The following is a 26301-nucleotide window of genomic DNA, read 5'->3' as shown; positions in this document are numbered from 1 at the left end:
CAACTATAGGGGACAGAGGATTTCGACGAGCTGTTCCGCGTGGGAATGGACCATCCGTACTGCGGAAACGCATGATCTCTGCAGCGGGAAAAACAAGCTACCATTAGCCGCTGCTTTGTCTTGAAACGGGCTGGGTTCCGCGGAAAAGTTAATTGTGTCCCAGGGGAATCCCACTTGGTGGCTTCTCAAGAGCGGCATAAATAGCAAGCAGCACACTATATATATATATATATATATATATATATATATATATATATTTATAGTGCCTTAGAGGGACAACGTTGTGGAACGTTATTGCTTAGTAGCTCGAGTAATTATATATAGAAATTAGCCTTCTTCACATAATGTTTTACATGATGTCACATAGATTTATAGTCTAATCCTAAATTGTCTACGACGATATACTTGATATCTCATACGATTGACGATTTTGTTTGTCAAAAAATAAATATTAAGGGACAATGCGCTCCAAGAATGTTTTTTCTTTAACAAGACGTCGTAAAACAATTGACTATCACAGGCATGTATGCATTACTGTATTGTGCATATGCGGGATGTACCGAGAAAGCCGACGGGCCACAATACTCGTCATGGGCTGGGTTAAGGCCAGTATAGGTCGTACAACAAGGTATAGGGACCGCCCGCTAAACCCTGCTAACGTTCCTATTAGTCTGGCAGCAGCAGTAGCGCAACGAGACATATCGCTTCTATTTATATGGACCGATGGTCCTCCATGTGCATCTATTGGGTCGTATATAACTCGTATGTGATGGTGCCATTGATCATGATTTGTGTGCAGGGGCAATGGTTACGTATCTAAATGTTTCTTGGCGTTTTGAAAAATCTTTAATTTGCTATTCTTTCGATCCTATAGAAATTGTTTAGCCAAACATATGTGAGAGTATTCGGTGGATAAACTATAGACGATATCTAAACAGCGTAAATTATTTCATTCTAATGTATTATAATTTTTTTTTAATTTGATATGCTTTTCCGATAAATAAGTATTCAGTCAACGTTCCGTCTGTGAGCGCAACGTACGCAGATTTATTGTGTTACATATATAAACGATAAACGTATACGTTGTTAGGTAAGTCCGGTTTGTCCTAATCTTGAAGCGTGGCTTGATCGACTCCTCCTTTTCACAGCTAAGAGCCATAATTAGTCTGTTTGTTCGTTTAGCATCACCAATACTAACTGTACATATAAACCTACCTTTTTTTAAATCATGGCCCTGCCATTATTACTACCCACCACGTCTAACTTACACATCGTTAATAAAGTTTTTAACTGCGTCTTGGTTGTAACTGTTGTCCAGCTATCGTATATTATATAATACTGTAACTTATTTCAGTACAGAACAGAATGCCGTCACTATATTTAAGTATAATAGGGGGCGGTGTCGTTGCTTTCGGATCTATCTTGCGAAGTCTTTAGTTGACTCGCTTTTCTGGGTATCTTTCGTAAGCGGAAGAACGGTACTAACTAAAAAAAAAAAGCAGGTCTTGCTTGTGGATGTTTCTGGAGTGCTGATTCTCCTGTTGTTCGCTAATGTACTTGTCGTCGGTTCACCGTCATCGAATCGGTGCCCTTTGCAGATGCCGAAATACTACGCCAGGGCCATCCTGGTCCGTAGATTTTATTTATGTCAACCACTCGCGTTTTCTTCGTACGGTATACGTATCTGCATCTGTGTTATTTTTATAACTGGCAATTACGTATAATTGGAGTTTTTTTTTTTTTCGCAAATGCTCGAAGTAAAAATAGAATGAAAGGTTACCTAGTTTTAGGATAACATTTTTGACTGAAACTTTCATTCTGCAGATATAAAGAAAACATCACAGGGCGCCAAGTCTGACTGGCAGCATTACTTCGTTTGTCTAATGTTACATATTTTTATTAGAGAGAAATTAAATAAAGAAACAGAGAACGGGCGGACGTTTACGAATGTTAACATTGCAGTAGTTCTTAACTCATTGATCGAAGGTACGGGTACGAAGCCAAATGGAAGAGCTACGGTGAATCCTATATTCTATGGCATTTTTATATTTTATCCTTTTTCATATATTAATATTCATTAAGTGAAGTCGCTTGCAGCTTGTCATACAACATACTAGTACCGAGGTCCCTATTTCTGGTCAAACAAAGCAGACGCAGTTTCGTGATCTCTTTCACTAAGAGCAATTTGTAGAAACAGTTGATATTCCCGATATGGGATTGCATCCAGCTTAAGTAACGTTATCTGATCAGAATGGTTCTCTTCTACCAATCTATCCCGCACCTTTTTCCTAATCTAACAAACCAACTTACCGGGCTGTTTTCCTCTGGTATGCTTCCGTCCTAATCTGTCTGTGTTCTGATTTGCCTAGTGATCTCTAGAGCGATCGCTTCCAAATTTCTGTTCAGTGCGGATGAATCGTCCAATTTTAGGCCAGGTGCAATAGCGTTTTCAGTTTTACAAAAAAAGTGCCTGAAGCCTTCTTGGTCTTCTTTGCACCTCTACACTGGTAGATTTACCCTTGCTTTCTTATGGCCTCATGTCTGACCCTCACTACCTTCTCTCTACCTAATGCCTTTCTTCCTTGACGTTCCTAACCGCCACAAGTACGCTTACTACATTGAGCTCATTCTATAATATAATATCCATTGATGTCTGCCCTTCTCTAGTGTTCGTTGCTTAGCACCGTCCACAGTCTCTGATGCTTTGAGGCTACCACGACGCCCCATTCGCGGGGTTCTACGTTTTCGTGTTCCCGAGTTTCTGAGTTCCCAACTTCTTCTATTTCTTCTTGTTACCCTCTCAAAATCGCTCGATTTTCTCGGATCACTCACCATCTCCTCGGGTCGTTTCTCGTTCCATGGCGTCGTTGGTGATTTCCGTGGGCGCCTAGCTCTATCGCTCCGGCGTGAGTAGGCATCTTCGTTTCATGACCATCCGATCTCCCACCTATACCCCCATTACGGCCCTGTACAGTCCACCTAACTTTACCTGACCGTGCCCTTCATGACTCTTGTAGCACACATACACACACATTTTCGCTGAAATAAGAAGCTTTAGTCGGCAGCAGCGGCGTTGGCGTCACTTCCCTGATAAGAAACTGCTAGGATACCAGGTTAGGAAAAGGCCGATAGACGTGGAGAGCGTAATTTTTCAGCCACATCTGTCAAGTGGTTTCTAACCACTATCACGCTAGCCAGAGGGCCACTTTTCTCCCAGACCTTACGCACGTTAGTTGTGTGCTTCCGTTTTCGTTACGTAGCTAAAAATAGCCCGCATTGGAGACCGAAGGCGGGCTAGAGGCGTTTGAAGGCGTCTGCGTTGGTGCTGCAAAACGAAGAATCGCAACCTTAGAAGAATTTATGGAAACAATAACGTTGCCTTAACGAAGACAGGAGCTAGACAAAGTAAAGCACTCGTTGCAACAGTACACAGCGTAGATTCTTACCAAGCCAACAAAGCAAACACACAAGATGTTAGAATTGAAAAATATCAGAGGAGAAAGATTTATTTCACGTAGAATATTGATTTTACATTTTTAAGCCAATTTAAGAGCGGCTATTGTTCCAGTGTGGAATATGTGGTGTCATGGCGCTATGTGAAAGAAAAATGTCTATAGATTGCTTTTCGACATGTTTACCTTCATACATATCTTCATACGGGTATAATATTAACAAAAATATTCGTAATTACTAACATCATTATAGTTGTTTAACTAGGCATCATTGCCTATCAATGATAATGAGGTGTAACGTGTTCGCAAAAGTCAGGGGGTTTATCTAAGATATTCATAAACTCACTATTGACTTTACTGTCTAATTTAGAACAATTCAACAACAATGAATTGTATGAAGAGCTTCTTTTGTTTGACGGAATCGTAAGTGCACCTAATCCATTCTGATAAACACGAAATCAAAACCTTACAACGAATATCAGCTATTCATCCTGTGGGGTGCGGACGCAACAAGAAGTAAACGAACGAACGAACGTTTCGTAACTGGAACGGAAAACTATTTCTACAGTCTTCTATTGCCCACTAAACACCGGCTTATTATTAACATTATTATATTAAATTTCTCTCAAAGTTGGAAAATCATTTGCTGCGATCGGTCAGCACTGCCAAGAAGTCCTCCCCTAAAAGGGTAACGGAGGCCTTCGCGGCCACTGCCCGCGTGTCCCCGTCTCGACCATCAGGCGCTGGCTATTCACCAAAGTCTCCGCAGTGAACAAACTCGTGTGGCCCTCCCAGTATAAAATAATATATCTACATCGACGACGCTCAGCAGTGCAGCAAAGAACCAAGCCCAGACAACACACACAGGAGGTAGTCGACAACCTGCAGGTTGGCACATGTGTAAGGCTGGTTCGTTTCACTTGACTTGCGACGTAATAACGCTTTTAACGTGGCCACTATTCACGGTTTGCCATTTGTCGCTCGTAAATCAGTGATCCATGTCGCGTATGAAAAAAAAAGTTGCCACTACATACCGTAATCAAAAATAACAATGACTGGCTTTTATAGTTACTTCTGTTCTTATTCTGTAAAAGTAGTATACCTCAGCATCCCAGTTGATACTGCTGATTAGCTTTCTAATCTTGATAGTGTCTGCAGTGTCACCATTACATATTTCCGAATCGACTCCATGTTGAGTGTGGGCGATAAAGCAACAAGAAAACTAGATACAAAATGCCCCCCTTTATATCTGTTTGTTATGGGCATTTTACTTTCTAGTTAATAAAAACACCTTCGTTACTACGAGGCACCGTGGGGAGAAGCTGGACTTTAAAGTTAACGCTCAATAAAATAAATAAACGTTTTGAACTTCAAAAAGCATACGTTAGAACAAATCGAGAAACACATGTAGCAAACTTGACCATTTCAATAACATCGGTATGACAGACTGAGATGTACATTGTTTTTGCTAGTGGCCAGTAAGCCAGATGCACACAACAATTAGCTAACATACCCTATGGTTGTGAAAGCTTGTAGGCTCTTCGATTTGTGACGCCGATGGTATAATTCCGCCCCCCGTTGGAGCGATTGATTGAGGGGGCACGTTAGTAACAAGCAATGGAGCTAGTACGTTGCCTAGCTCACAACGTCTACTTGGTATTTGACATTTATCATCATAACAACATCTAAATAGGTTCTTATGAATTTTTTTTACTTAGAACATAATTGTTACGGATGATTTCACCTTCATTAAGCCAAACTTTATTTGATTTGCACATAAAAATCAAATAGGGCTCGAATTCGCTGCGTAGTTTCACAGCTATAAAATTAATGTATCACATGCATGTATTATTTATGTACCAGTGAGATATTTTTAAGGTACTGTTGTTGTGTCTTCTAAGCCAACGAGAGCTGGTCCACGGTCCTACCCGCATGTGGGCAGGTAAACGGGTGCGGAGATTTTGCCTCGAACAATACAAATGCGTCAGTGCACCTACTATTTCCGGCACCCCTAACAATATTACGGCTAACGAAGCACTGAACGTTCTGATTGTCATCCTGGATCTTCTACGCATTAGCATATACCCGAAACGCTCACTGTCGAATTTCATTCTTCATGTACAATTGTGTCGAGACGCTTTATTTCGTGTCCTTAATAAACACACGAAGCCTCTCTCTCTTTAATTGTACAATCTTTATCGTAACCTCGGCAGCCACCCAATGAGAGACGGAAAGCGGGCGCCGTATAAACCTGTAAATGACATATTCAGCAAATTTTGTTCGTCCAATTATGGGTTATGCCTTGGGCAGACGTGGCCATCATTAAAGCTGAAAATTGAAGCTATTTAGCTTTGTTAATTGATGGCCCCATATCACTTAGCCGTGCGCTTGCCGTGTACGTAGCATGTGAAATTGTGGTAATGCATGAGTTTTTCAAAAAAAATTCAGACAACAGATAGTACTTCGAAAGAAAACAAAACTTTATTTCGAAAGTTCGCATTCTGTAGTACCGTTCGGCAACAACAATATTGGCTAATTGGCTGACGGATGCAAGTAATGCCGTAAGAGCACTATGAATTTTAAAATAGTCTAGTCTAAGATTTATAGACTGGCAATTATATTTCAGAGACACTGTGTAAATATTTGGACAGAAGGAAAGCATTGACGCATGTTAGCGTCTTTTTTTCTCTTCGTATATAGGCATGCCCTCGTTATTACTCAATCGTTGGAAGTAACAAATAAGTAATGGGTTTCAAACACACAGGATGTTGAGAAAGCCGAGTATTTAATGGATCCGACATATCAGATCTCCTGAGCCGAAACTCCGCAAACCAAAAAAAATGTCTCCAATACCCACTTTCTGCTGAATCGAATAACCCAAAGCCTCCATTTCATAACACTTAGATTACAAAATAATGCATCGTTCAACGCCATCGACATATTACAGTACAAAATGAATTTCCTCATATTAGCAGTCTGGCACTGCCGATCCTGTGCTTCGATTCAAGTAACCCATACTATAATGTCACAAATCGCATAGATGTCATATTGTTTTAACATTTTATGAACTCAGCAACCAACAAACTCTCTGACGTGGGAATTTTTCTGACTTGCCATCCCTTAATGCTCCTACCCACCGTCGACCGTTTACATTGCTATTCCGCCTTGAACCTGGACGTCTCCAGAATGCGCGATAGATTCGCTGTCAATGGAGTTTTGCTATCTGCAAGCAGTCTCCGAGAGAACGTGGCGTTCCGTCCCGTCCCTTTCTCTCTCCTTCTGTTTGCGTATACCATAAATATCAAGCAAACAAAGCCCCTCGTTGACTCTTGCAGTCTGGACAGGGGCAGTCCAAGGACACGTTCACAGAAATTTGTCCATTCCCGCGCTGCAGCAACTCGGCCTGATCGATCTGGTAACAGAGTAGCAGAAACATTCCCTTCAAAGCTATTTACGGCATCTAATCGTAACTAGCCAAACCATAGCAATAACTCTATACAATGCTCAGTTCTGTTGATACGGATTATAACACACAACTGTCCTGTGGCCGCCAACGTTTGGCCAGGCTGAACTATAATTAGAACTTTTCGTTGCTTCATCACCGCTAAACCGTAACTATGATAAAAATTAAAACTTTTACGAATATCAAATCTCTTATTGATATGTACGAATACGTCGTGTAATAGACCTTGTCTAATAGAAATTCGCCTTACATAAAGCTTGCTATAGTATGTTGTTTTCATTGGCCTCAGCTAGTTTTCCACTAGCATTTACAAACAATTATAGATCATTAGATAAAGTTTACGTAGAATTTTATGAGTTGAGCTGGTCACGCGGAAAACAAAATGAGGCTTGGAAATATGTACGCTCTGAAAGTAACTGACATCTTTCCTACATTGATTCGTAGCTTCTTCGGTTGAAAAACTATACTATGAATAGACGCTACTAAGAAACAGCCCTGCCCTGAAAGCTGCTGGCTCCTATTTCTAAAGCTAGAAACGGTACACTGCGTAGCCACGGTCGGTCATAGCCATTAAAGATTAAATATTGGCTTATTATCAAAGCTCGATCCTTTGTTTGACGTCTGCTTAATATGGCCCGGATTGCCCATATGCACAGACAGAAAATGAAGCAAACATTTTCCAATTAAAATCGTGCTTGAGATACACGCAGTACTTTCTACTATTCACGTCAAACAAAGGTTCCTCCTGTACGACACACGGCGCAACGTACCGCTTATGGCGGTCTAGTCGTTTTTGTGCTGTTTCTTTTTGTGCTGTTTATCTGTAAAGGCCAGCGCCATGTAACACGACTTCCTGCACTCACGCAATGTGTCATTCGTGTTTACGAATGCTGCCGGTTATCGCCAATATTCAGAATCAATTGAGCCACGCTGCTACGACTGGGCAGTGTTCAACGAGCACTGCTCTCCGTAAGCGTTAGGTTTGCAGTGTAGGACTCTTTCCAGCCCACCCGCGGGGCGATACCTAAATGTGCTTTACTAAAAGGACTCCTCAGGCACGATCTTTTCGCGGGGCCATAGTTGCCGTAGCTGACGTTTTATGTTAGCACGGAACTCATTGTTGTAGTAGTCAGGGCATGATTCACAGCTGCATTTGATTGTTGTTAGTAGAAACAACAGCAGCAGCAACAGCAACTTTATATCAGGCGTTCGTTTGTTCGTGGCAAGATAAATCTCATTTAATACCCCTGCTGAAACGTAGACTCCAGATTCCGAGCAGAACCGAGTTAGCCTAAAATGTCTGTTTATACGTCGTAGAAAAGTTTGCAAAAGTGTTGTTTGTTGCCCTACTGTCATAAAATGAAGATGAACTATCCGTCACAAGCAAAAATTCAGATTTACACAGACATGCGTACGTATTTCTCATGCAGGTTCTGTCCGGATATTCGCGACAAACATTTTACTCTGCTGAATGTTATTATGACACTGGTTTCCTTTTAATCATATGTACAGCACGTCAGGGACACTTTAAATTACCTGCTCGTGTTACCCGTTGACAATCGCTTCGTTCGCAGCACAGGAGATTCTGACGCTGCAGTTTCTGCCAATACGTTGCTCAACCGAGGCTACAGACCGTATCTTTATTAATCGCCTCTAATGTATATATTTATTCGTCCAATACAGATGGCTATATATTGTTCAGTCGCTAGGACATGCCGTCCTCGGCCAGAGACTTGAACACCAAACACCCCTTTGGTGCCTTGCCAATCTACTCCCACGTCTGTGCGCCCCAGCCAGCTGCGAAAGATCGTCGCGATTCGAGACGCCAAACCAACCAGCGTTTGACCTCTCAGCGGTATGGGCGCGTCTATATGGTCGGAAATGCTATTACACCATTCTTATGATAACAACTACTCATAGACATCAATGCACATATAAAAATGGAGATGGAGATGTAAATGACCTCGTTGCCAAGTAGTTACGGTTAGAGTTAGAAGCTGAATCCTTTGACGAACGGATTAAAAATAACGTAGAGGGTCACGAGCCGATGTTACGCCATCAACGGCTTTACAATTCAGCGGCTTGATTTTACTATCGCGGTTGGTTCATTTGATGACGACTGATGATGATGTGATGTCTGGGTTCTTCGTCCGTGACCTTTGCTATTGAACAAATGAATGAAGATATAAAGTAGACATTTCTAGAAGTATGGACACCTCAGATATTGCTTTAAACTGTATAATTTTTCAATGGCGTAATTAACAAAACGTGATTGTTAATTGTTTGATTTTGGTAGCCCTAACACTTAATTATCTAATCTGAACATTAAGTAAAAGTAATCTATCATTCTAGAGCACAATGAATGAAAGGTTTGACCCTTCGAAAGGCCGCATTTGATATTTATAACGTGTTACAATCCACTTAACGTACTTTTATGGATAGAAGATAGATTACATTTGGTATCGATTGATATCATTACTTAATTAGAACTCATTAGAAGTAAAAAATAATTTTTGTTGATTTTTTTGTATCATATATCATTTTTAACCACACACACACAAATGCAGTGTCAAATGCACCTATTTGTGCAAAAAAAAAATTTAATCCATCATTAATAGTCTCTACGGTTTGATTTGTTTCCAAAGGTATCGTTGTACGTAAACACGGTAAAAACCCACCCAGCAGTCTCGAGACATTGCAATCGTTATGGGTTCTTCCCTTTTCAAAGGATATTTACTAATTAAAGATATTAGCCTATGATATCAGATAACCCACACTTTTGTGAAGATATAGATATAACTCAGTGCAGTGGAGCAAACCAATAATGATAATCTAGTCGTCGATATTTAATTTTTTGTTAAATTTATTTTTTATTTATTTGAAAAATTTAAATATTTAAAATCAGTTGCCATACGTAATTAGCGTTTGTAACTATAAATCACTGTTTTTATGAGGAAGGAGATCTGCTGTAGTTTAATGTTATAATATACCTTGAATTCCGCGCACGAATTTAAGATGTCTCTAAGTTATTACAGTTTCATTTAGGCGATAAACTTTTTCTGTTTTTCTATCAGGTGAAAAGTAAAGATTTGTTTTCGAAGAGTCTACTCGGGATCATGCCGATATAATTGCCCTTTGAGTGATAAAGATGAGCGTGATGAATTTTTCTACGGTATGAATCTGTGGAGACGATTTCACTGCAATGAGTAAAGCACGGTAAATTCTCGCAGTTTTCCTTCAATCAATAATCACTTATAAGTATATGAGAAAATAAGACCAGAAGTGTGTTTTCATTATTTCGCTATTAAAATGTTTACAAAATACCTCGTTTTCAACATAAATAATAAGTGAAGCTGTGAACGCTTTTACGTTCTGGAGTCACAAAAGAAGAAGCTATAAATATCGCTGCATCACTAGCTGTTTATATATTTTCAGTCATATAATACCGTTAAAGAATAGTAAGCCAAATACTTATATAAAATAATTTGTTTTTTTTGCAACGGATTTGATGCTGTAAGCTTACATATCAATAGACATGCAGCTTATTTCTAAGACAGCTTTTTCCGTACATAATATTTTCTCTAGCATAAGTCTGTATACCCAAGTGCGTCTTCGCGTTCACTATGCTATTTACCTGGAGGTCAGCACCTTGTAACTTCTCAGATTAAAACGCACGCCTCCCCGTGATGCTGCAGTAGTAGCTGTTTGCCTTCAAAATTTGGGAGATAGTTTCAGTTCAAAACCCAGAATAAACACACTTCGTTTCATGATAGAAGGGGTTAAAGGTGTTAAGTAATGCCCAATGACGATACTGAACGTAAACACTCGAAACGTTTATTAGGTTAAAATACAAGTACCTAATGCGATGTTATATTTTTCGTGTGACCGTATTTCGCGTTCCGCTTTGCATCGGTTCTGCATTGTACCTGATAGTGTCAGATGTTTCTGATCTTTCGGATCTTAGGTCCAATTCCCCTATTTCAATCCCGCACTATTTCTCGTACTACTGAAACGAACTGTGTCTGGGCTTCGAATCGAACCTAGACCATCTCACGTGTCCCTTCGTGCTTGTTCGAAGACACGACGAGCAGCGATAGTTGGTAGCGATGTTACTACTGGCGGGAGCATCGGCGACAGAAGATAAATTCATCTAATTGCTATTGAGCAAAGTTCGCCTTCAATATGTGTTTGTGTATATATTATATTTGTACTTGTTCATCTATCTGTCGATTTCTCGCTTCCTTGCGGCTGGTTGCCAGTTTGTTTGCTTACCGAATGTGTTTGCGTCGCCACTGAAGTAGCGATAGCGAGCGCTGGCACTTCTTCAGTCTCAATCTTTGGTGGCTGCTGTGGACGCGATCGATTGCACTTGACGTAAACGCCAACAGCACGTCGGAACCATTGGGATACGGGATAGCGAGGGGGACCAATAAGAGATTATCGTTTACTGCAAATGGCCATTGCGGTATTAGTACGCGCACATCTTGGAAATATTGTTCTTCGCTTGCGGGAGTGGGTGATAGTAGACGTACAAGTAGCTCATAGTGCATATGAGTGCTTGTAGCGACTATAGCGGTATGTCGGATTCATTCATTCGTCTAGTCGCAAGCAATAGGGTTCCATACACTCGTAGCAGACGGGTCCAGATGTAGATATGCGCACGATTATGTATGTAACTATATGAGGGTAAAACGGCTCAACAGTTAGTTGCCAATTGAGTGATATCACTCGTATCGAAAAACAGAATTTTTCTACAAATGGAGAGAGTCCACTAGGTTTGTGTGGCGCTTTAACAGAAATATTTTCGTTTGCTCAATACATTTGCCTGTTTTTGACAGAGGTAGGATAGCAGGCAGATAAAAAACGATGAGCGCATCAAAGGGCTATAATCCGACAGCAGTCGACATCATCTAGCACGTGTTTGTGTCAGTGCCCCTTGAAAATATAGTGCGTTGAGCCTATCCACAGGATGTCTGAGTCAGAGCCTGCATCGGTCGTGGACTCTCCTAATGACTGATCATGTGCAAGGTGACAATAATTGTTTGAGGTTTGCTGTCTGCCGCTGCTACGGATTCAGGGTCCTCTGTTCCTTCATAAACATATTTTGTCCTAATTTCGGTCACCAAAAACGCCCAAAGGAGCCATGACAAAAAATTAGATGCCACATTTTCTACTCGGAAGTATATCTACTACGGAAGGATAATGACAAAGCCATTAATGACTACCAATGTAACGTCGCAGTACCATTCGCGAAGGCGGTTCCGACCAAACACGTCCCCAACTCCAGAGAGAGCGCGCCATCTTCTTTTGGCCAGCTGACAAACACCAGGAATGTTAGTAGAAATTAGTCATTAAAGAGGACGGACTCTTCGACTGTAATCGTTGTGTGCCCAGTGACGTTAAGCAGAGTTGCTACTGCGGAACGAACGTCTTGGCTTGCGCCGGAATCAGTTAGACCCGACACGGTCAGGCGGGACCATAAGAGGTACTACAACTCGTGGAAGAAACCAGCCGCTTATACGCCAAGGACAGGAAAGACAGACTTGTACATTTTAGGGGTACGCTGTAATCTCAGTCAACAGCTACCTCCTCAAGTACCCGAGAATCGGTAGACTAATATCACGTTAGTCAATAGACTATAAAGTATGCTTTAATGTTACGAGTTTTGACCTGCTATTGGTTAGAAGAGAAGGAAAAAAACAGCTGGACCAAATGGCAGTGGGTTCGTGGCGATAGTCCCGGAGCATGACGATCCTTGTCTGCGGTAATGCCAACCCGGCATATATAACGCTATAGACATAGAGTTTGTCTCGAAAGGTAACTTGATAGTCGAAATGTTCTAAAAGCTATAAAGCATACTCATACGTACTAAATAATTTATAAATGTACCTTTAGTTACACATAATTATTAAATATATTCTATCTAATGAGTAAACGCTCACTTAGAACTACCGGTACGTAATTCTAATGTTGGCGATGAATACATATGCGAATTTCAAAACATAATATGCTCTCTTCTGAAAACGTCGGGACGCCATTTACTTGAGTAAGCTGCTGTTTCAAATCGACAAAAATAGAATTTATTTAATTTATTGAAATGAACACTTAAACGATCTTCTACCCCTTAAAAATCTCACCTCTAGATCTAACGATAATGATTGCTTTCGAGCGCAGTACCCTAATGTATCTCATAAAAACTTTCCCTTAATTGAGATCTCCCAAAGCAAGAAAAGAGGAGGTCTATGCAAACGTGCGACCAGTCATCCGGTCAACTGCCGTGCTGGTTCTGATATACTTACGTGTTAGGCATAAATGGTATAAGAAGGCCAAAACATTTTTATTTTGTCAATATATGTACAGGTACATTAGAACAGGCAAGAAACACTGAAAAGAATAACATGAGTTTCTATTGCGATCATATAATCTATCTAGGAAATGACCTGGCAAGCTAAGACTGGCCAGATTGTCACGTTTGGATTCGATGCAGGATGACGCACTGCTTTCTATAGGCAAGTTTTATATACTACGGGGATGTCGATCGCCGATTCTGTATGATCTCGTACCTTATTCTAAAGAACCCACATCTTAATTTTGCCATAATGGCATAATAAAATATACTTATAGCCTTAAGGATAGATCGCGCTTGATTTGCATACGACTCTATCTATATACTTATCTATTTTATCATTAATTCTTCCCGTCTAACGGTTTGGCTTGCAAGTGTCATTCTCTCAAGGTATTCTTCTCGCGTAAATGCGTTCTTACGGAGCTTAGAGTGTTAAAAGATACAAAAAAAGATACATTGTTACGCTTACTCGACACCTTTATCTTCGGAGACAACTCTTTTATGAATGGCTCACACGCCGAATTATACTGTAGAAATTGTAATTAATTTGGGTATTTCGCTAAATTACAAGATCGTTCTTGAGCATAAACCTCAACTCTTCTGTATTGTATTAACAAGAAAAAAACACGGTGATAAGATACTTCATTTCTATATTACCCCATACAAATAAGTTTGATATTTAAAAAAAATTCGTGTACCGTACAGATGCTTCGTTGAGATAACTATGTCGTCTTTACATATCAACCATTTTGTTTTTGTATCAATGAATTTAGCGCGGAGTTAGGCACTCGCTTCACCGCCACCCGGCCTACAATAATTTTCACAGACATGTCGATCTGCGCACACATATATATGTATGTAGATATTCTAGATTCGTCGAGCTCAAGTAACACTTTCAAGAAATGATATTGTGTTTTATTGTTTATGGTTGCAGGACTAATGCTATACCTAGAGAATACGATTCTCCTGGCACTGCATAAATGCAACCTATCTTTAGTTTTTGATGTCGGCTAGGTGGCGGGTGGAGCAGTGGTCGCGACTTCCACGATTTCCAGTTATTCGGAAACGGACGGTGCGGACTGTCAAATTCATCGCCACAGCCTCAGCTGTGGGAAACCGCGTTCGGGGGACAAGCGTACAACTGCTTGTGAAAGGCGGTAACCGAAAACAACGTAAATGAACTGCTGCACTGTTTCTCGTTTCCCGTTGCTGATTGGACCGTTGCTACCAGTAGCGGCAATTTTGAATACGCCGGCAAAGTGATGTTTTCAGCGAAGTACCTACATATGTTGTAACAATAAATAGACGCTAAGAAGACCGTGAACCGAACAGGATTTCAGTGATGGGACACGAATAGCCTCGAACATGAAGCGGGTCAAACGGTCATTGAGCGAATGGTGGATGCACTACTGCTACTACCGCTACGATAGTTAGCAGCGACAAGGAAAATATAAACCTAGAAAAATTGATGTAGTAAAGTAAATCATCATGAGAATCAGTATGTTCGATTATTAAGTAAACGCGTTGAAAATGTCTAGGGCACATTTTGGCCCCGAAGACCAAGATGATTAAATTCGTTCACGCAATAGGAAAGATAATATGAATATTGTACTTCACCGTAGCTGCAAATTAGATTGAGCTGACAATCACAATTATAGCAGATGCGTGGTAGAATTGCAAATTATACTACTCTTCAGCTTGTAAAATAATTAGAATTGATATGTAGTTCAATTGAGACAACAACCATACGAAGGCTTTGGCCTGCAAACATTATTTCATGTTTTTGAAATAGACACCTAATGAGGTTCTGCTGCATTTCCAAGCAACAAAAAATTACATAAAAACACTCGTTGAATCAGAGAGAAAAAAAATAAAAGAACTGCTTATTCAATACATAAATAACCCCGTGCGGCTGTATATAGATAGCGATACGATTAATTATAAGCTTTTTTTTTTTTATAATCGAGCTAGTTAACGACAACAAATAATTCTACACGTAACATACATACAGGGTATAGCAGATGTTTTTTTATAGAAATTTCCTATAATATTTAGACCAACGAACTTATCGAAGCGCTGCCGATTTCAAGTTGACCCGATTTTTCGTAAAGGAGCCGTAGCTTACCTGAAAAGGCGCAGTTCTTCACTCATCTTAAAAACATGATTGGTTCCAATGTCTAGAGATATTGTCAAAATATTGTCAAGAACTTCCAACCCGTTGCGGTCTCTATGCCGAGAGCGGATGTACGCGCGTGTGCGTACCCCTGTATACTGCCAGTTACATTTAGCTGAAGAACCGTTATTGCTAAGGAAATTGCAGGTAGGCCAGATAAGTAACATATGTTTTCGATTATTTTTAACATTTATGTAAAGTTAACCTTACTTTCCTAATCGAATTCCATATTTACATACGATTTGGAGACATTTTGCGTGCATAATCTAAAGCAATTAATTTCCTGGTTTGTCCGCCAATCTTATCTCTAGTAGAGTACTAGGTAAGCTAATCCAGGACACCTGACGTGCTAGACGCGTTTAGTGTAGGCTGCTTTTTTATGTTTTTTTTTTTTTTAGCTCGGATCTTTTTACTGTTCCAGCGAATACTTAATTAATACACAATTAAAACATTAGTTATGCAGAAAGATGGCTGCACTGTTTTATTGCTGCTTTTCTGAGTTAACGCGTAATTTCTATATTTTTCGATCTGCTTTATATTTTCCCAGGTACCAATTAGTGTGTGTTCTCGGTGCCTTCGCAAACCGGCCCGCAGCTCATTTGTCATTTAGCCGTCATGCCGTGCCATACGACGTAACATTCAAAAAATCTTAATGTTCCATCATCTAGAGTATATTGCCGTGCGCTCAAGACTGTGTATGTAACCCTTAATGTTATTGTAGTTATTGGCATAAGCTTGCTTCGGCCATAGCAAACATGTATCTACCCAGGCAAAGCCAAACGTTTACGAGCGATTCTTGAAAAAGGGCGGATGATGTCGGTATTATAAAATTATCTTTAAGTTTTGTACGGAAGAGTACAAAATCGCACGAGAAGCCAGATGAATTCTGAATGATTGGAGCGGCGACCACTGGCCTGATCTTTACCAGCAAAGTAGTTGCCACCATAATCTATCGTTGCCACGGGTCTGTTTAGACGTAAATGGAACCATTTTTTTTTATCAATTTTAAATTTTATCTATATTGCTATATGTTTTTTTTTCGGATGCGCCCAACACTCTGGCAAGATGTCTTAGGAAAATTCATAAGTAACAGATAGATACGAATAGAAGTTCCGATACAAAAGGGTCTAAGCCACTCTATTGTTCGATCCTTAGTTAAACATGTGACAGTATGTCTCGGAAAAATCGGAACATGAACACTCTTAAAGTTCGCTAAAAAGACAGGAAACGTAGGCAAGTCAAAAATCTGGTTGCAAAGGAACAAAGGTAATTTCAATATCGAATGTTACCTAAACTTAATCAAAATCCAGACCCATTATTTAGCTCAGTCTGCCATAGAAATAGAGTAGCTTTTTTTTTTTCTAGATTAAATAAACTTACGCTTCTTCACACAAAACCTACTCCTCTGTATCACCTACTAAGAATTAGGAAGCCGCTAAACGTTGGAAGAAGCCCGAATCACTGTTACTCAGTAACACAAGGATCGTATCGCTGCGATTGGCGCTTTTGAGAACGGTCTCAGTGCTTACCAATAGTATCAAGATTAGAATAAACAAGCACTCGTTCGAAAATGTGGCTAACACATTATTAAGAAGCGGCCATATGATGATGATAACAATGGTTCTAACAAAAGAAATCGATCGATTTACTACTTGTATTTTTCGACGTTTGTTTAAATTCTATATTTTTGATGCGCACTTTGGTCATTCCTTGCCTTCTAAATGCTGCTGCCATTCGAATATTAGCAATTTTCATGATTTACGTCACTCGTTACCTGATCCGATTCGCTTCGTCCTGGAACGATCTGCAGGGTATCTATTGACCACCAACCGCAAGTCCTGTTGTTGTTGAGGTAAATCATTTTAAATCACATTTTGTTTTTTGTCGATGCTCCTTCTTCGTTCTTGCTTCGACTGTAATGGAAGCATTGACGTTACTGTGGTTGTAGTTGCTCGCGTCAGTGCTGTTGTTGATGGCGCTGACGACTTCGTGAAGGAAGCCCAAGATGGCCGAAGCGGAACAAACCCGCGTCTATTATACTTTGCATTGGGCATACTGCGATGCGACACATAGTCAAGCATTTTTGCGGTAGCTAGCTCTTTTATCATCAAAGAAGGATTGGTCATCCTTTTCCTTTATGGATCATCGTCGCCTTTTTCTATCTCGATGTAGTAGCAACTTGTGTTGGCTTCTTGTAGCAACCTAGCGGACCTAGCGCGTAGAACGCAGCCTAATTGCGAAACTACGCGAATCATTCAGCGTTAACGCGGTGAGAATAGCAGTACTATATGTAATAACAACAACGGCAATAATCATAGACAACCCAGATATCTTCCAAAATTTCGGGGACACCGCCCAACCGGAGGATAGACACGACAGTGTAATGCAGAATTTCACTCGCCTCAAAAACAACGGAGCGAAAAAGAATATCGATATAGGGTAGCGGACAGGGATCGGACGCTAACAGCTAATTATAAGCACCGTTTTGACTCGTCAACGTAGATAGAACGTGAAAGCTTCGAGAACATATATTGGCTGCATATGTCTGTCGATGTACGCCAATTTTGATACCGTGAAGCTGAGGTCGACCTGCAGTTTTAGGCCGACAGACTTTTTTGTATCAATGCATCTTCAATTCAGCGTAATCCCAGAAAATGATTAATGTTGATTTAAATCGAATTTCAAATGCAGCCGATAGCAGACGCTTTCTTCTAAGTCGGAAGATATCTCTTAGAGCTGAGTAGATTTCAACCCCGTTCATATTCGAATTTCATGGATAGTAAATAACTAGATTTTACGCCTGTAACTAAATCACTGGGCAAAGTAAAAACGTATTCGATACCGTCCTTTCTTTCGCTTGCTTGTACTCGTGCATTTCGTCGTTATTTCCTTTACTGTAAAAATACCCAAGCTGACATTGGGCCCTGCCACTTCCACAAACTTGGCATCCATTTTCTTCTACATAAGCAATGATAATAATAATAATGTACTGTTTGTTTATCCAGGTTCACATAGCACTTCCAGTGAGTTTTGACCAAATGTCTATTCGAAGAGAAGTGTGAAGCTTAGATATAGCAAATATACACCTGTTGGCTTCGATGGCGGCAGGCAAGCTGAAAATACTCGAAATAAGAAGCGCACATGTATGATTTTTTCAATAAGAAGTCAAAAGCGACGGAGCTTTATTCGCAGAGGGCGTAACAGTGTAGTGGTGGCTGTAGCCGAGAAGAAGAACTACGGTTGAGATGGGAGAAGCGCATTAAAAGTCTCGTTGTTTGGCCAGTGTTGATGTCGTCGACACTCAACGGACGCTCGAGAGGCCGGCTCACTAACAAATCGCTCAATCAAACGGATACGCACCCTCTCCAATCTGACGTCAGCCGATCTATAATCAAATTGCCATAGTGCTTACGCATTGAGTATCGGTTCATAACCGCAGCGGTCGCGGGAGTAACAACGAACATAACCCCTCGCCCGCCCCCCCAGCTGTTCCGACTCTCCTGTTTTCCACTTCTTTCTAATGGTATGCCATCATCAACTTTTGCTTCTGACAGATCGAGTTTACTAAATATCACTAATCATTATGGCAGAACGTTGCTAGATGTGTTAAATAACGAAAAATGAATACGTTTGGAGCGGTTTTAATTTAGCACAAAGACGGAGAGTATGCGACATTACAAATACGATATAATTTCCGATTGTAGTTGTTGGAAGTTATGGGCAAGAAGCGCACGTATAGAATACTTTTAGGCATAGCTATCACGAGCCGATGATAGGCTTATGCCACTCGTTGTAGACGAAAAACGACATAAGAAGCGCGACTATTGAAACAAGCGCGTATTCCGTAGTATAATCCTGCCTGCGTTCGTGTGTGTGCGCGCGCGTATAAAATATCTAATGGAAATAGTTAAAATTATGATATGATCAGGTTTTCGAGTCTTTAAAAATGTGTTTCATAACAGAATAGCTGAGCACAGTCGTATTTTTTAAGTTACAAAAAAAAATAATTGCTAAATATCTCGCGAGTTCCTCTCGATATCGAAGCAGGCGACCGTCAATTGAATACGTTTAATTCTTGACTACATACGATATTGTATTTGGTTTTTCTTCTTTTACCCGTACAAGCCTGAAGCTTACTATATGTTATGGCTGTTAGTTGCCAAGGGCAAAGGGGAGATGAATATAGTTCGCAATCTGGATATTTTAATTTGTTAGTATTAGCAACAAATCGTTGCCTTTGGAAAAATGCTATTCAATGTTGTACGTTCAATGAAATCTAACTAATTAATGATCCAACCGTTTTCTAATTCCGTGTGCACCAACAGCCACCATAAGCATAAACATAAGCCAGCGATTTACTGTTCAGTAAAAAGCTACATTGCTATTGGCCATACGGTTTCAATTCCAAGCTCAGAAATAGATTAAATTTCGTACTACTACTACTACTACTTTCCACATGTATGAATGCGGGTACGAAGATAGCTATCTGTTCGCGACAAAACTACATACTACGAAATGAGAAGTAGAAGAGTCCGACCTACGACGTTGACCGCACGCTAAACAATCTCCAAAGTCGCCGTGTTTAACGAATACGCGCTGGTTGTAAACCTGCTATCGTAGCGCCCTGTGTATGAACTCGCTTGCGGAATATCGGAGTTGTTCACGCTAGTGTGCGGCAATGGTTAGCTCAATAGAGTCGTTCATGAGTCGCTCAAGCTAAAAGAACGAAAACGCACTTAAACCGTGGCTATGTGTCAGCGAACGTGATGGACATCTTGCTCATCCTTGCCATCGAAGAGCGTATACACCGCGATCGAATCTTTTCCTACGCGGAGCCACGTCGACGGTAACCGCAGCACTAGCAAACGGTTCAGCCAATGAGTTGATAGCCAGACCCGTCTCTTCGTTTCAGTACTAAGTAGTTTTAGCTTAAGCTTCCCCCGAGTGTCCGACCAGGTCGATGGACCGCCGGACTTGTAGTAATGGCGGCTTAGCTTGCTTGCATCGTAAACCCTGCTCACACACATGTGGGAGGACGATGCTAGATATGTATGTTTGGGGTAAAAAGAACGAGCCGGTTGGGGGAGAGTGGTCGACCAAAGTGGTTTTTCTACGGAGATCGAATGGATCAGCATGCCAGTAAGCGAGACAACTACTCCACTAATCGCTCAGTCCGTTGTGGGAAGAGCGTTACGGAAGAAGTAGAGAAATACGAGGAGAAAAGGGAGCCACCGAAATGGGGGAAGAGGATGATGCCTCGTTTCATTTTTATGACCCCCCCCCCCCTTTCCTCTGTGCCTTTGCCACCACCTCTGCTGTTTTAGGTCAAGACAAACAGACACATGAAAATTACACTGTCAGCCATTTTTTGCCGCTAGATTTTCTATATTTAGCTAATAAAATATTTCATGGCAAACATTTTATCTCCAACGCAAACCATGAATATACATTGTAAAGTGCAACCAAATACAAGATGAATAGAACCATAAAAAGCTTGTTATCGATTTAATAACAATCGAATGCGCGTCCCTTCAATAATACGTAACATACAAATGACCCAGAGGGATTAGAAGACAAAAAATGGGATGATGGTATCAGGTTTTAACCGTTTCCCCTTTCGTTCTAAAGCTTAATGCGTGTATTTTAACTTTGTTTAATGGCACAAAAATAGGCAAACATACGATCCAGCTTAAATGTATTTATTTTCTTATATGATATAGTTTGGCTAACGAAACAACTTTTATGGCAGTACATGCTTTGCTATCAAATATATAAACCTAGTGAAGTACCGCATTTGTCTTGAAGGTACGTTGTTGTCTGTTCTAGTTAATGCAATAGCCACGCATTTAATTGTTGTACGATGAATAGTACGCTAGAATATAGTATTCGTGCGCTGCTTGATGCTCGTACCTCTCTCGTGCTTTATGTTTTCTAACAAGTTTTCCCTTGGAAAACTATGCTTATACAAAGGAACAGGATGTTTATTCAGATATAGTTTAATTATGGCCAATAAACGATAGCGTTGGTTTATTTGCCGTTACGTACACCGAATTCACCAGATTTAGCTGTTTGTCATATCGGATACCAGCATAAATATAATAATATACATAAAACTCGTAAAATACGTATTGATACTCGCATCATTCCAAGTATTAGATATAACTGTGTGGTACTATAATAATAGATACAACATTAGTCAGCTAGTCGTAACTTCGTTCTTCTTTTTGTTGTATATTTTTTCTGTTCATATGCCTAACATCTTCTAAACGCAGCTTTTTCAGGCTCAATGACCCTTAAAATGACTCTGAAATAGGCTTTTTTTCGTTAGTTTCCTACAACGCATGTACGGGCATTGCGCCCACCGACTGAAGGGCATTACAAGGCCAGCGAGTATTATTATCGGTGGTTTGACAACATCCAAACACTTCTCCCTTTCGAAGTGATTGTTTAATCAACAACATTATATTTATTCCCTGGCAATTGTGGTTGGGTACATAGAGCTAAAACCCGCGCAATGCTCGACTCCAGAGGCAACCATACGCTTACCAAATCGAAGTACACACGATTTATTGGACAGTATAGAAATATAAGGTCTCGAGAGCACGTGCATTAGTTATTCACGTCGGATATTGGCTTTCCGTCAGCGAAGGTAGCAGCGGCAGTAGTAGAGGTTCTAACACTACTAGCTACAGTGGCCAAAATAGTAGCGCTAAAGTGATAAAATTGATTTAATAATAAGACACATTCGAGCTGAAATAGTTGGCAATCCATACCTTTTGTGCATTTACTTAATCGACTGGTCACCAGCAGAACAGGGAGTCACAGAGGGAAGATCCCGCCATCGTTCCCGATACAAATATCAATTTTCTTTGTGTATTGTTCTGACGTTCAAAGAAGCTTTTTCCTCTGCTTCTTGGTGTATCTTTGCCGCGAAAGTCTATGTATCGGGTTGGTTGGTTGGTGATTTCCGTTTTGGTTAGCAGAACGCTACGCACGAACGTGCAGTACCTTCGCGGTAACAATAACGATGCCTATGACTGGCGAAAGCCTGATGCGACTTTGCACTATGAATTTCAAATGAATATGGAATCTAGCGACTATTTCCAGCGGTTCGCGCGTAACAAAAAGCTTCATTGTCTGCTGAAGTATACCAACACGAGAGCAGACGAAACGACGAGAGGTAGGTTTATAGAGGAGGGAGGAAAAGTTTGCTGAGCATGCGTGTCGATGTGTGGATCTTAACATATCTATCATGTTGCATATCATACCAGAGCGGTCAACCGTTAGAAGAAACAACTGAGATGTAGGTAATCGTATGACGCGGCACGGCTTAAGAGGCTGACGTCCTCATATTATTGTTGTCGCTCTCTGAAGTCTTCGATGCGGTTGTTTCGTCTACCTCTCGTCTGCCATTACCGACAGTCACATCACCGTAATCCCAATATCACGATAGAATCATGGGGTTGATCGGACGGACTTTGCTCATAGACCGCTAGTTCGTATCGAGTATGTAAATAATTAGTTATATAACTAAAAATAAGCTGTTATCTTTTTTAACGTTGTGATTTGTTTTAAAGGTTCGTTCACCACTTCGCCAGCTATTCGAATATGTAGTCGTACACGAGCGGCAATGTTAAAAAAGGCTATGGAGGCTGTGCTTACAGCTAGGACTGGGTAGATATGCTCTCGTACTTTGTTTTCTATTGGCGGCCTCAGCAATTACAGGAATGCTTAATGATATTCTAAGGAACTTCTGTCGAAGCTGTTATGTCAACGTAACTGTTTGCACATTTACATGCTCTTCTCATTTAATTTTGTTATTATTGCTATTGTATGTCACGACTGGGATCTTGTTTTGTTGATGTCCCGAACAACTGTTTGTTACACTCTTTTATGGATCAAGTTCAGATTGAAAATGTGTGTTTGTATATGTGTGTATAGGCGATGAGACAGCTAAAAACTTCCGTTACAGAGGCTTTATGAATAAGCGAGAAGCCGCAAAGCCAACTGACCTGCCGATTGATATACGCGATCCACTAAGAATGCTATCGCTAAAAGCATGACAATGAAAAATGTGCGCTCCCGCGAAATTAAGCATGTGGACAAGATCTGCTTGTGAGAGCTGACTGTCTTTTCCAAAAATTGACCTGCAACTGACAATGGACCGCGAGGTTTACAATCAGACCAACGTTGAGACTAGAGATCTTTTGGCGTTTGTGCTCCGGACAAATTTCGAGCCCGCCATGGAAACGACTGCGGGACATGATGGGTAAAAACAATATGGGGAAAAATTTAATTTTCGTGAAGGAAAATAATATAAAAATACGCCGGAGGATCAGGTATACTGCCTCATGCTTGTATATACTGAAGAGGGCTATGTCAGTTGGTACATTCGTGGACTTGTTTTTGTCTGTTTTGCATGTCGGAATGAGCTTGCTATTATAGGTTCCAGCGATAAGCGACGTTTATCGTTATCAATTTCAAGTCTGTATGAATATTTTATGTGTCTATAAGTGCTGCTAGAGCTTCTGCGACTTCATATAGCTTTGCAATTCATCAGAAAGGTAAATCCGCTGTACAAGCGAATTAGAAAATCACTATTATACATAGCGACCGAACATAAGAACGATATTATGCTTGTTTGTTTGTTCATATCAGGCAAATAACAGTGACACAATTAGGATTTGACTTCCCAGCTTACTACGGGAAAGTACTTGAGAAGTCCTAGTCATTCCGAAAGCCCAGACTCTAATGTTATTATTCTGGTACGGGTCCTATAGTGCAGAATGCTTTTCAGAGACCAACCGAGCTTCTTTTGGATTGCGGTTAATACGTAGAAAAAGTGAAGAATTGACAATAGATTCACTAAATTCTAAATTCATCAGACGCTTTATTAAAGAGATTAAACGAGGCGTGTTCGCAGTAGAAGACCTATCATCTTTCGCTTAGTCACTTATATCTTCAAGTGAAAAGTGTACCGTTGGTGCCCGCGCAGCGATAATCGTCATACAGCTAATAAAATTGTTAGTGTAGGGCCTACAAGCCGCTAGAGGCCAGCCAAACAAAGAGCTCTTGGCTGACGTATTTATCTCAGTTTTGAAACTTGTGCTTGTTATTGGCTAAAAAAAGTTGAAGCGTTTATAAATCTTACTAAATAAAAATAACGAATCTTGTATAGGAAGATCATTCGAAGCAAACTTCACAGGAGCGAACTCTGAAACAAGCGTCCTCTTTTTAATTTAACTCACTTTAGAATTATCGAGATTCAATATATGGTACCCAGGTCGATACGTACGACTAGAAATATTTTGTTTCAGCTTTTATAGTTTTAAGGTCGGTTAAATACATTAACGATCTGGAAAACTATTAAAGCCCAAAACCAAGAACTAGTTGTACACGAGATATCTGGAAATGGTTCCAACGTACGCATCATCGTTGGGCGGCGCCTCCTTGTACTTCTATCGTGTGTATCCAGTTCATCAAACGCTAACGCTTCAACGCGACAAAGCTAAATACGGCATTTTCTCTGTCGTACTTGTGCGCTTGAGCGATGCTCTGAAGATTTGTTAACGATATGGTAAAATACTTGATACCTAAATTGTCCGTCGATCTGCTCACCGTTTGAAGAGAAATCGACCTCCATCGTCCTAATAAAAATTCGGATATGGGCAAATGCTTCAACCGCTAGAAAAATATTCTCCCCAATTGGTATATCTTATTATAGGATGTTCGGCCACCGACGGCGCCTCATAGTAACATTCAGAAGATGAATTGGGTAATCATTAAAAAGCAGAAAGGATTTGCTTCCTTTCGCTTCTTTTCTTTTATATCCACTGCTCTACCTTTTTAATAGAACTACAATGTGGAAAAGACGAACTGGTTGAAAAGCATACTCGTATCTACTTGTAACTATTTATTGCCCAATTAATAAAGCGTATATATAATTGAAATAAATTCTTGATTAGTTCGAGCTTAGCAACGACAGTAAATAATGTTCGTCACAGTGATCCGGATATTATTATTATTTGACTGACAAATCCTTCACGGCAGTTTGAATGGGTCGTTGCCTTACCAAGTCGAAGACGTAATGGCGAGACGTTATATTTTCGAGGTGACGCGCCGTAGCACTTCTGGATAGGCACAAGCTTCACCACACTCATTAGGTAACGAAAGTTAACTTGTTGAAAACAAGGCGGGTCCCTAAACGTATTCTAGAATTCTGTTCGATCATGATAGCATTAAGCTGTGCGGTAGCCCTTCTGGTCGTCGAAATGTAACTGCGGCCGCAGTTAAGCTCAAGCGATGCCGATGCTAGAACGAAATTAAGAAACGACTGCAAATTCAAAATTTAGACCAGATAATTAGTCACGTTACTACGAACGTGTGTTTTAAATACTTATTGGATAGTAATCCGCTTTAACCGTTATTGTTTATAACAGTGTAGTTTCTTTCCTTAATGTGCTGTGATCTAATTATAAATAAGGACTACAGTCCCTTTGGGATGCCGTAGACAAATTTCGGCGATGCAAAAGCCAATAATTTCGTGTTAGCACCGCGATTGCGTTGTCATTCCATAGAGGATTACTTACCTGACAGGTCGTCTCTTGGTTCTGTATATATATATAAATCTATTTTTCCGACATGCGCAAATGCTCACCTCGGAATAGATAGAGGCTTGGCCAATCTTAAAAGTTTTGGATAATCTGAAAAAATCTGCGAGTGAGGATTTAAATATACAGCAAACACTGTTACGAGTACATGTAGTGTTTTTACTTTTTTTATATTTTAAGGTCGCCGTCTGGCCACATTAGTTCATATTGTGTTTGTGTCATGTCTGTGTTTACGCAGACAGCACAGGCGATTCTGA

The 26301-nt window shown here is 40.4% G+C and overlaps 2 protein-coding genes and 1 long non-coding RNA gene across 13 annotated transcripts in view; 2 read left to right on the top strand and 1 right to left on the bottom strand.

The window, feature by feature from the left end:
* Positions 1 to 22349, bottom strand: part of LOC147756937 (uncharacterized) — a 43855-nt gene extending 21506 nt beyond the window's left edge. For 2 of the 9 annotated variants that reach the window (XR_015322963.1, XR_015322966.1), the window contains exon 1: positions 22208 to 22340. Coding sequence is in view for 2 of the 9 variants with exons in the window: in XM_086982510.1 (XP_086838636.1) it covers positions 9986 to 10112; positions 10550 to 10624; positions 11188 to 11465 (480 nt within the window). In the remaining 7 variants the exon portion in view is untranslated. The other 7 variants (XR_015322964.1, XM_086982511.1, XM_086982510.1 and 4 more) reach the window with 7 other exon arrangements.
* On the top strand, positions 12596 to 15163 carry LOC147756938 (uncharacterized). The gene is made up of 2 exons (XR_015322970.1): positions 12596 to 12732; positions 13348 to 15163. It is a non-coding gene; the product is annotated as an uncharacterized LOC147756938 (long non-coding RNA).
* On the top strand, positions 18815 to 26301 carry LOC111248057 (uncharacterized). Of its 3 annotated transcripts, XM_022799779.2 has the most exons (3): positions 22374 to 22614; positions 23012 to 23108; positions 23407 to 26301. In XM_022799779.2, exons 1-3 carry the CDS (start codon positions 22374 to 22376, stop codon positions 23495 to 23497), a joined length of 429 nt encoding a protein of 142 aa, XP_022655514.1. In that variant the 3' UTR covers positions 23498 to 26301. The 3 variants fall into 3 exon arrangements, 1 of the variants encoding a protein (XP_022655514.1); XR_015322967.1 differs by lacking the exon at positions 22374 to 22614 and adding an exon at positions 18815 to 18957 and having other exon boundaries at positions 23012 to 26301; XR_015322969.1 differs by lacking the exon at positions 22374 to 22614 and adding an exon at positions 22642 to 22929 and having other exon boundaries at positions 23012 to 26301.

Source organism: Varroa destructor, unplaced genomic scaffold (genome assembly GCF_002443255.2).
Source record: "Varroa destructor unplaced genomic scaffold, Vdes_3.0 BEIS01000003.1, whole genome shotgun sequence".
In the NCBI taxonomy this organism is placed as follows: Eukaryota; Metazoa; Arthropoda; class Arachnida; order Mesostigmata; family Varroidae; genus Varroa; species Varroa destructor.
The sequence above is the reverse complement of the archived record's forward strand: the minus strand, read 5'-3'. Positions and strand labels throughout refer to the sequence as shown.

What these genes read in the sequence shown, in the direction of transcription:
- LOC111248057 (XM_022799779.2), top strand. Translation starts at nt 22,374, where the DNA reads ATGTATCGGGTTGGTTGGTTGGTGATTTCCGTTTTGGTTAGCAGAACG. An exon ending in AGCAGACGAAACGACGAGAG is followed by an intron (nt 22,615 to 23,011) that starts GTAGGTTTATAG and finishes TTTGTTTTAAAG; the next exon opens with GTTCGTTCACCACTTCGCCA. An exon ending in GTGCTTACAGCTAGGACTGG is followed by an intron (nt 23,109 to 23,406) that starts GTAGATATGCTC and finishes CTTCCGTTACAG; the next exon opens with AGGCTTTATGAATAAGCGAG.